The 11,424-nt window shown below is 38.5% G+C and overlaps 1 protein-coding gene across 1 annotated transcript in view; it reads left to right on the forward strand.

Moving 5' to 3' along the window:
* cacna2d2b (calcium channel, voltage-dependent, alpha 2/delta subunit 2b) overlaps positions 1–11,016 on the forward strand; it is a 100,532-nt gene extending 89,516 nt beyond the window's left edge. The window contains exons 32-38 of the mRNA XM_036559844.1: positions 310–462; positions 1,993–2,045; positions 3,226–3,281; positions 4,378–4,504; positions 6,203–6,312; positions 7,357–7,439; positions 8,669–11,016. Of these exons, the coding sequence (XP_036415737.1) occupies positions 310–462; positions 1,993–2,045; positions 3,226–3,281; positions 4,378–4,504; positions 6,203–6,312; positions 7,357–7,439; positions 8,669–8,770 (684 nt within the window). The 3' untranslated portion in view covers positions 8,771–11,016. The remainder of the gene's footprint in view (positions 1–309; positions 463–1,992; positions 2,046–3,225; positions 3,282–4,377; positions 4,505–6,202; positions 6,313–7,356; positions 7,440–8,668) is intronic.
* The last annotated feature ends 408 nt before the right edge of the window (positions 11,017–11,424 follow it).

Consider the following 11,424-nt stretch of genomic DNA (forward strand, 5'->3'; position numbering starts at 1 on the left):
GTACTAAAAATAATGTAACAAATATAGTGTAAAACATAGATTTTTAAAAATAGAATTAGACTCCTTTCAGCTGTAATCCAAATCTTGGTTGCTGCCACTAAACTGGAAGTTCAGAGACAAAATTAACAAGATGATGTTGCCCCTGTTCACCTTTTCAGCCCAAAAGGTAAATAGAGCACTATCGAAACACAATGTGGTGCATTTAAGACAGCTGTGCACTCCCTCCACTCCTCTCTACTTATCACTGTAACAGTTTTCTAATGCAGGGACTGGACCTTTTTTCCGGTTCTTTCTGTACCTCTCTCCCAGGTGGGGCTGTTTTTTGGAGATGTTGACCCCTACCTGATGCACGCGCTCTACAATAACTCCATCTATGCCCGCCGCCAGTCATTCCAGTACCAGTCAGCCTGCGAGCCAACAGCCAGCAGCCGCACCGGAGCCGCACCGCGCCGCTTCTTTGTGGTGAGTTTTACAGAAGCGCAGACTCTGCCAGTGCTGAAGCTCATTTCAGCCTATTGAAGGCCTTCAATTAATGATGATTTCCATGATTAATTAATCAGTCCTTTGTGATTTTGATTGAGTAGTGAAAAATAAAGATCTGTAATTATGTAATTTATACAAGCTTGGCACTGTGATAATGGAAGAAATTGCGCTCTTGCTTCGTTCTGGTCCTCTTGAGTGCAGTTTTTTTCTGCTTTTTTCTGCCCCCTTGTTGAGTTTTTACAAAATTTTGTGGAAAAACGTCTTTTTAGATGATGTTAAAGTGAAGTGTTGTCGTGTTTTTAACGTTCTGGGTTGGGTACCACACTGCACTGCATCTACATCTAAACTGTCTGTATTTTGTTTGTTAGATATGTTTTATCAGGCCACTAATCGAAAACAAGATTCATAGGCCAACATTTCCAATTTTCTGTCCAATTTAGTCATATTCAGTTCCACTCACTAGTTAGGACTCCCCCATCACACGATACCACCAACGCTAGGAGGGCAAAAGCTAGCACAGGGTTCCTCCGAGACCTGTGAAGCACCGCTGCATCTTTTTTTTCAAACTGCTGCAAATGCAACGTCATTGGACAGCCGAACACGCTTGGAGGGGAACACTAACCGCTAGTTCTGTTACGTTAGCCTACAGACGCCTGCACTGGCTAGCATTGTGCTGAGTGATGGGGGGAGATGAGGGGGCCATCCTGCTCACCCAGAGAGAGCGAGGACAACTGAGCTCTCTTGGACTCCTGGCCTCAGATGGCTGTAGCATCACCGAGCATCAAACTTGTGATCTAATGATGATATGACCAACGCTTAGATGGTTGCGCTACTCGGGAGCCAGGACAGCTTTTTTTTTTTAATCAACAATATTGATTTTAGCGATTCATTGTTGCAGCCCTGGTATATTACTCTTAACGATATCTTCATCAAAAATCTGTTTGATGAATTTTTAGTTTTAGCACTGCTACAAGGCTAATGTAGCTAATATGTAATGGAACTAATAGACTACAAATTAGCATGGTACTAACTACATGCCTATGTCCTCACACACTCACCCCAAACCATGTCACGCTGTTAAATAATCTCAGATTATCATAAAGGAGCTGTTTATTAAATAAACTGAACACTAAGCAACAAGTAAACACTACAAAGAACTGCAGAACAAAAACCACTAAACAGAGACAGACAAATGAACGCAGAAAGAAGAGGACTGTTCAAACACAGACTAGACGAGAAGCAGCGGGGCAGTGGAGGAGAGTGGAGACGGCAGAGCAGGACAGGGAAACTGATACAGATAAACACAAATTGATTATGTGGATTCTGACACTGAATGACTTAATGTGATCTATAAAATTGGACGAAAGTATGGAAATTCAGACTTACAGGTCGCTGATACTGATGTGTTCTGCTATGCAATGAACTTCTGTCCATTTTTATAGATATTATCAGTATCTGTAGTATCAGTTTATTTTTCTCACTCTCGATTCTTCCTTCCTTCTTTTATAGCCCTCCATTGCTGACTTGCTCAACTTGGCCTGGTGGACGTCAGCAGTAGCTTGGTAAGCCTCTGCCTCAATTTGTTTTATCAAATAATCCTTGTACATGACCACGTCATGCCGTACTCACTGCTTATGAAGCATGTATACACCATGTTCTTATGTATATATTATAAACATACTGTATATGATACATATAATACATATATGTGTACGTATATGATACATTTCACTGCTGTCGGAGCAAAATGTTGTATATCCATTGTTGCTGGTTTTCAGTTTTTGACATAATTTGAAAATGCCTGTTGCTCTTTATTTTGTGTGTAAGTGTAATGATGAATGGACCAAAAGAAACGGCCCAAAATTACTTGGAAAAATGTCTGGTTTCATTGACTTACATTAAAAGTAAAGCATGTTGTTTCCTTCTCCTGCTAAGTTACTGTTTTGGAAATACAAGGTTTTCTTCTGACAGCAGTGATATAAAACATACATATATAACATGTGTTCAGTGGTGCTTGAAAGTTTGTGAACCCTTTAGAATTTTCTGTATTTCTGCATAAATTTGACCTAAAACTTCATCAGATTTTCCTAATAGTAGATGAAGAGAACCAAATTAAACAAATGAGACAAAAATATTAGACTTGGTCATTTATTTATTGAGGAAAATGGTCCAAAATTACATATCTGTGAAGTAAACACCACTGTATGCCTGAATAACACATATATAATCTCTATATAAAAATCTAATTGCTAAAGAGTTTTGTATAGACTCTTTTGTGCTTGGATGCATGCAACACTAGGGGTGGGCAATATGAGATATTTTATCGTTATCAGGATAAATTATGCCACTATACACTGATATCGTCAATATTTAAAGAACACTGACGGACTACGTGTCATTATAAAGTGAGCATAATTAGGCCTGTTTTATTGGATTTAGTAGTGCAGTTTGTAAAATATTTAATAAAAATCATTATAGTTTTAGGGTTATTATTATTATTATTGTTACTATTGTATTTTATATGTAGTGCTACAGGTTCTATTTTGTCTGTTCCAACTTACTAAGAAATAGTTTCAGGAAAGCTAAATACTAATGCATAGCGTGAATCGTGAAAAGTATTGTGATGTAATATTTTCACCCACCCCTAATCAACATACTGCTCTGCTCCTCTTTCACCTGGTTCTATCTGTCTCATTAACAGATGCAGAGAAAAAGCTTTATCTGCTTTATCTGCTGTTTCAGGTCTCTGCTGCAGCAGGTTTTCTATGGCCTGGCCTACAACAGCTGGTTAAACACAGGTAGATCCATTTTACTGCATTTGCATTTGGATTCATACATCTGTTTCTCAAGGACATCATTTGCTCCCCTTTTTCACGCTTATATCTAGCCTTTCACAGTGTTGGCAATAGAAAACAGCAGTGTTTTCTATTGTGTTTTGGCTACAAATTCAATGTACATAAGTATTTAAATGTAATGACAAAATTACACAGGTAAGCAATTAACTTTTCATCAAATTTAAACCATAATAAACTCCTCGTCTACTTACAAACACAAATGTGGTATGGACTGAAAGTTTTGAATATGTAGGTAAAAATAAAATAATCCTCCTTTACAGTAAAATAAAGCTCTGCTGATCGTTCAACACATTTTAACAATAAATGGTCTTAAACTCTGGAGTTAATGTAGAACTGCTGATTCACCCTTTAACCCTGAAGATCAGCGCAGACTGCTGGTCACCATAGCAACAGACAACAGTCTCGCCTAGCTAGTAGCTAACGAAACGGCAAAGAGAGAGATTTAAGACGAACTCAGATCATTTGGAGACGAATGGACTTATTTGCATTTATAATCACTCCAGCTGGTTTCCTGATACGTTTAATCTGCAGTAAAACTGTCAAACACTAAGCTGAAGCTTTTTGTTCAGATTTTCCTGTTTCACCTTAAATGGTGCAGCAGTCACATTCTGGTGCTTCAGGCTCCATTTAAAAAGGGAACGGGAAAATAAAAAATAAATAATAATAAGCTGGCGAGTGAGAAGCTGACGTTGAGAGACGTTTTACCTTTGCGGAAAAGTTTCCTGCTGGAGATGCGAGAAAAGCGGCTATAACTGACCTAAAGCTTACAGCAGAGCAAAGTAAGTCTGCATTTTCATTTTCTTAGTCTATGCTAACACATTAACACATACTGAGACATATTTACAGTCAAGATGGTAAAACATTACTTCAGTAATAGACATAAAAAATTTTGGCTCCCAAGGCGGATTGATTTTTGTTGAAAGGACAAAATGGCTCTTCCTAACATTTGAGTTGTCGTCCCCTGAGCTAGTTATAAATAATTCATATAAAAGTACAGTAAACTGTTGATTAATAACTGCTAAGCGGGGCTGTGTTGCAGGTGATGTTTTTGCTGAGGGGACAGAAGCCAAAGGCAGCAGCAGCTGTGTGACCATTCAGAGCCAGTTCTACTTCACCAACAACACCAACTCTTTCAACATGCTGCAGGACTGCGGGAACTGCTCCAGGTACTCCACTCAATCTGATGGGTGAAAAGTGTTCTACTTGTGTTGTTCTGTCTGATAACTCCCCTATCTACACATGTGCTGATAATCAAATGTAAGGTTCACTACGATATTCAACACATGATATTGTTTTCATGGACATTTTGAAATACCGTCACTGTCAGACACGTCAAAGTTTCACCAGATATGTTTTGGATACGCAGAGCAGCTCTGGTTTCACAAGCTCAGACTACACTGTGACACTCTGACCTAATGCTTTATTGGATGTTTGTTCAGCTGGTTTAGTGTGTTATTGGTCTGAGCACCTAGACAGCTCACAGTAACAGCTGCAGTGCTGTCTGTTCATACTCAGTGTGCTATCTAGGGAACCAAGGGTCTACCACTCGGCCTGAGAAAAATATCTAAATCTGAAAATCTAGGGTAACCAACAACTTGATCCCTATTAACACAGTCAAAAAATGTATGACATCATGAGCCGTATTAGCTATCCGTGCAATTTTTTATACAATATAATATTGTGATAATATCATAAATTGCGATCAAATGTTGGGAAATTACTTCAGCAGATGCTTACCTGTATCATTTCTCTGCACAGTGGTTGCAATGGCCATTTAAATCAAAGCTGCTGTATCTACTTTATTGGTGGAAGAAATTGCCAGTATTAAAAATATACACTGTACTGTTTAAAACCCTTTATCTGAACAATTATAGTGTTTTTGCTTGTTAAAAAAGTAGCTAATTTTTGCGCTAATCAGAAGAACAGAGGTTTAGGGCAGCACACCTGATTTAATTTAATGATGTTTTGATTAGTCAAACCCTGCATTGAAAGATGATCTCAGATAGTACTGGTGTCAAGAAAATACTGTGAGGGCTCCTGAGTGGTGTAACCGTCTAAGTGCTGGTCCTGTCATCAGGAGATTGCGAGTGCGATCCCTGGTGGTGCTACAGCTGCCCGTGGCCAGGGGTCCAAGAGAGCACAGTTGTCCTCGCTCTTTCTGGGTGGGCAGGATGGCCCTCCGTCTCCCCCCATCACTCAGCGCGATGCTGGTCAGCGCTGACATCTGTTAGCTGACGTAACAGAACTGGCAGTTGGTGCTTTTCTCCAAGCGCGTTCAGCTCTCCGGTGATGTTGTGTTAGCGGCAGTTTGAAAAGATGCAGTGGTGCTTCACAGGTCTCGGAGGAAGCCTGTGCCAGCTTTCACCCTCCTAGCGCTGGTGGTATTGTGTGAATTAGGGGGTCATAAGTAGTGGGTGGAATTGGATACGACTAAATTGGGGAAAAAATTGAGGGAAAAAAAAGGCTTGGAAATGGTTAAACGAACACATGGACATACATAAAATCACCACTTACATATAAATGTTATTTGTTGTAATATTAGTGTTTTCTGAGCAAAAACGCTTTCTGCCCATATAAACCGCTTTTAAACAGAATTTTCTCAGGTGCCTAAAATGTTTGCGCAGCACTGTATTTGAGACAGTATTCGTGGCTCATTTGCTTTACTTTTTTCATTCCTTTGCAAAAATGTTGTATGAAACCAACAGGACACCTGAGGTGCTCTCACAGATAAAGTCACAGCTGTGAGGAGCTACTGTGACCAAAACACAGCAGTGATGTTATTCACTGTTTTGCCACCTGCAGTGTTCTGTTGCCTAACTCACACACTTTCACTGACTGCACCTTCCTGTTTCTCTGTCTGTCAGGTTGTTCCACGCTAAGAGGATAGAGAACACTAACCTGCTGTTTGTTGTGGCTGAAACTCTGCCCTGCAGCTCCTGTGAGATCGAGAGACTCACACAAGTCAGGACAGAGTGTATCCTTCCAGTCTGATCCTGCATAGCCAGTACATGTGCTGTCTTCCACTCAGTAAATAAATTCACACTGATGGAGAGTGTGCTGTAGATGGTTCTATATAGAACCTAGAACACATTCGCCATCAATCTGAAGAACAATTTCACCATGTAAAGAACCCTTTATTCATGCAGCGGGTTCTTTGAGTGTTCATGGTACTGTATATAACCCTTGAAGAGGCATCTTTTTAAGAGTGTAGGGTTTAAAAACCTATAATATATCTATCTATCTATCTATCTATCTATCTATCTATATATATATATATATATATATATATATATATATATATATATATATAAAATACACTAAAATTAATTTTATATTAAATTGTTTTTGTGTTTAGGGTTAGGATTAGGGAAAATAGGTTTTAATTTAATAGATATTTATTATAATTGAAGTTAAAGAGAACTTGATAATCTACAAAGCATCTTCAGTGGATTTTCTGAGATCCAGTACCATGAACACTCAAAGAACCCGTTGCATGATTGGACTTTTTTTTTGAAATTGCAATGCCTATTTTCTTTAGAAAAAAAGCCCAGACATTTGAGTGTGTGAGAGTCCATAGAATAAGTCCCACCCACTTCACTCTGATAGGCTGTATGCAGATTACTATTTTTGATAGTGGTTTCTACCAACCACGGTAAAACAGGAGTTCATCCTCACTTTTTTCCGCTCTTTTTAACTTTTTTTTAAACTTTTTTTTAACACTGTTCAGAAATCATTACATCATTAGTAACTACTATGACTCTAATATGAAAATAATTTTTGTGCAGCAATTCTGACACCAACAAATTGTCTTTCCTGGAACTCAAATTCATGCAGGTCCATCAAAGTGCTTGATTTGTGACACAAGGTTATTTGACTCATATAACTTAACTTTGAGTCCTTTTATAGCTGTGATTTATTCACTTTTAAGTGTGTATTATGCAAATGTTTTTCTATAAGGGTGCACAAATAAATGTTGCGTTCCAATTCGTGGAGGTTTTCTTAAATCTGTGCTGTCCAGTTCAAGAAGAAATTCCATGTGAAGTTTTGAGCTCGGCTCGATACAGGAAAGGACCAGAGAAGTGCTTTGACTACAATGAGGGGGTAAGATGTTCAGATACATTTGGATATATTTAAATCATAGTCATTTTGAGTAAATTTAATCATAGTAATTGTAGTTTTACTCAGTGTCTTCCTCTAAAACCAATGTTTGCTCATTTCATTATTATTAACATTGCAGCTCTTTATTAAGAATAAAACTGTTGTTTTTATGTGTCTGTTAGCTAGCTTATTAAACTCATGTAAACTAACAGTCAAGCTAAGCTAATGCGTTTGCTTTGGTAGCTAATAAATTCAGTACATTTTTAAGCACTGGACCTTCTTACCATAAGGTGAATATTAACTTAAAGTAATTAATTATTAAAATTAATTAAAGTATAAATATTACAACTAATATCAGTCTTATTGGATAACAACTTACCTTAATTTTGTAGTTTCCTTTATTATGTTATTTAATTAAGCAATAGAACATGAGAGGGAGTGTGTTTTCGTGAAATAACATCGTGGCTGTAATTTGGTCGCAGGCACGAGCCAAAGCGAGCCAACAACCAGGGACCAGCCAGAAATGAACCCAATACCATTCGCCAAACATGTAGTCTGATCTTCAGAGTCTGACCAAATCAGACTGAGCCATAAAACTGCCGCAATATCAAGTTTAGCTCAGTTTTGTCAATTTTTGCCAGATCAATATTCATGTTGTTTTGTTACAACCAGTCTAACTGTTGTATAAATCATATTTAAATTATCACAGTAGTATCTTTAGTTAAAGCTGCACTATGTAAGTGTGCTTTTGTTAAAAGTGAAAATTGCTGAGTGAGGAGAATAAAAACAGGCTAAAATATGGTGAGTGTGCGGTGTTGTGACTCACCCCGTAAAGCCTGAAATAATCATTTAAAAGTCAGAGATGTCGAGTCGGGAGTTTTTCACCCCACAAAGATAATTAACTCTGATCAGCTCTCAGCTACATTATTAGAGCGAGACGAAAGAGAAAAAGGTGAGATGTGCTGCTATGGTAACGCTGAATGATGGCGCCCGCACAGTGGAAAAAAAGCAGATGAATTCCGATCTGAGCGTCACATTAAGGTCGCACGGCCACGTATCGGATACGTATCCAATCTAGGACCACGTATGAAAGTGGCTCAGGTCGAATTTGAAAAGATCAGATTTGCGCGTCCACACAGCCAGAAAACATCAGATCTGAGTCACATCTATCTATCTATCTATCTATCTATCTATCTATCATCTACCTATCTATCTGCCTCTCTGTTCTTCAGGAGAATACATCGGAGTGTGGGAGGGGCCATTCTTTACACTGTCCAGTCGGAGTTCTCATCTTGCTCCAGTTAACGTTGCTTTACCTCGTTTTTCGACCCTGAGTTTCTCTCTTGCCGCTCTTCTCCTGTGTGACCTTCTCAGACGCCGTGATCTCCTTCCCCTGCGTCCTCGCGCTCCTCCATGTTCCTCTTTGCTCCTGTTGTCCCCCCAAACCCACGTTCCCCCATTCTGAAGTGCTTTTTGGAAGAGCAGTCGATGTTCTCAACGGAGCTGGACAGGTTGATTGAGATGCTGTTTGTGTCTTGTTGACCTGTCATCGTGCATATCTTCTACAGACTCCTCTGGACGTTTTTGAAAGTTCTTTTTTGTTGTTGTTTTTTTGTTTGTTTGTTTATTTAATTTTTTTCAAAACGTTCAAGATGCCATAAATGTAACATGTGTTCCAAAACCTGCTTGCCAAATCCAACAGTTGATCAAGGACGAGATGTTCGCGTTGGATCTTGACCTGTGTTTACAGTAATGCTCTCTGATGAAATGTAATGACGACGATAGCACTTCTTATGAAAATGTGCTTCTTGCATTATTAGTGCTGATTATTACTTGTTAGCCTATTTTATTGTTGTTTATTTATTTTTTTATATATATGTCTTTCACTCACTGGATTTACCATCATGCCCAGTGCTTTGTGGTTACTGCAGCCTGGGAGGTTTTAAATTTGTTCCAAATACTCCCCTTGTTATGCATATCTTCGACCCCTAGAGGGTATGGCCCCTATCGGTCATTTGCTTTCTTAAAAAAGAGGATAAAAGACATATTTTGAGATGTTATTTCAGAAAAGATATTCACAGAATGTTTAAAGGGCATATATTGTGTACAAAAAGTGTCTGCCTGGTTTGCTACCCAACAGTGCCTTGGTGCACTACTCCTATTAGACAGGTAAGGGTCTTGAGTTTGGCCAATCCTGAATGAATGTGAACAGAGGAAGGTTATACATTTTTGGGTCACAGTCTCACAACATCAATGACTCTTGTTTTTCAGCTAAGCCTCTAGCACTGGCTTGGCTGTATGCCCCCTATTCTAAACTCTGGGCCCTCACTCTCGCCTCTGTCTATAGGAAAGCGATCTACTATTTTGCCTGCGTGTTGTATTCTTGTAAATATGAGGTTCTAAAACTATGTCGAGCTGACCCAGGTCAGCGTAATTTATGTTTATTTTCCTTTTTGATGAACAGAATGTTTGCTGATGTGTTGCGTTCCCTGTGCATGATGGGAACGTGATGGTCTGACTCTAGGCTACTTCCAAAATGGTCTCTGTTTTGATATGCATTGCGCCATACAGGGTACGAGCGATCAGCTTTTACACCCTAATTAGCGCCCTGTATATCAATTAGGGAGCCGTTTCAAAGCCCAGAACTTTTAGTTCTCCACAGAAGCACATTCGTAGCTCAGAAACTGCCCAAGACTCTGCAGCTGTTGTCCTAACTGGGTACATACACTTTCAAAAATGTGTTTCAAATACCTTGAGTTTGTGTGGGATTTTTAAAAGCTTTCATTTTGATATGTATACTGCATGAAAAATCTTTATTGAGATGTAGATTTTTAGAGGTATAGTTGCGCCTAAGTTTTATGCACATGTTTCATTTGCCCTCAGAGATCCCACAGTTTTGATTCGGCACTACTGCGAGAAGGAACAGTAATTCTCCAGAGTGTTTGCTCTAGAAGTGAAGTGTTAAGCTTTTTTCCAGAGTTTTCCGTTTGGATTTTATTAGACGTTCTGTGTGGACTCTCTGTTGAGTTTACTTAGCATAGCATTTTGTGTTCAGAAAACGAAGACAGTTGTTTTAAATTTTGCAATCCTGGAACTAAGACCTTGAAATATTCCTTCATTAGAGCACAATAAGGAATGCAGAGAAAGTGAGAAAGTGAGAGAAACAGCATGACGCAGCTTCATTGTGACTGTTTTGGTTTAAGGCTTGGCTTCGATGTTTGTATATTTTTTAAAAAATTAAATTATTGCTATTTATTTGCCATTTCTGAATTTATTTATTACTAACGTAATCACTGCTGTGTAAAAGCCTTCAGTATTACAGTGAATTGAACCATGTGAACAGGAATGTTTGTCTCCCTCCGCTTTGTTTTTTAAGTTTCTTTTTCTGTTGATGTTTGTGAGGGAGATCAGTCTCTTTTTCTCGAGTCTTCCGTATTGCTCCATTTTGTACAGATGGCACAAAAATGTCCAGAAAGGCTAACTTTGTATCATATTGTGTCATTCACCTCTGAGAAATTGAAAAAAAATGAAAATGTTTGTAAGAGAATTAGTGATAAAGACATTCATATTTTTCACGTCAGCTTTGTGTGATGTCTTTGTTGTTTATCTCATTTAACACACATACCTCCAGAATGGTAACTTTACAGGAAAAGGTAAAAAACCTACTTTACATTTAATGTAAGTCAATGGAACCAGACTTTTTTCAGTCATTTTGAGTAATTTCTTTTAGTCAATTCATCATTTACACACAATGTAAAGGGTAACATGTATTTTCAAATTATGTCAAAAACTGAAAAATGACAAAAATTGAGATACGAGGTTTTCTTTCGACAACAGCGCAAGACATTCAGAGTGGTTTGGTGTGAAATGCTCCATTCTAGGAGTCAGAATTGTCCACAGTGGTGGTGATAGGAACCGGACGTCCACCTCTAAAAGCTCCCTCACAGAAAGTTACTACATGAAATGGTTATGATGTCTGAGACACTGT

Source organism: Colossoma macropomum, unplaced genomic scaffold (genome assembly GCF_904425465.1).
Source record: "Colossoma macropomum unplaced genomic scaffold, Colossoma_macropomum, whole genome shotgun sequence".
Lineage (NCBI taxonomy): Eukaryota > Metazoa > Chordata > Actinopteri > Characiformes > Serrasalmidae > Colossoma > Colossoma macropomum.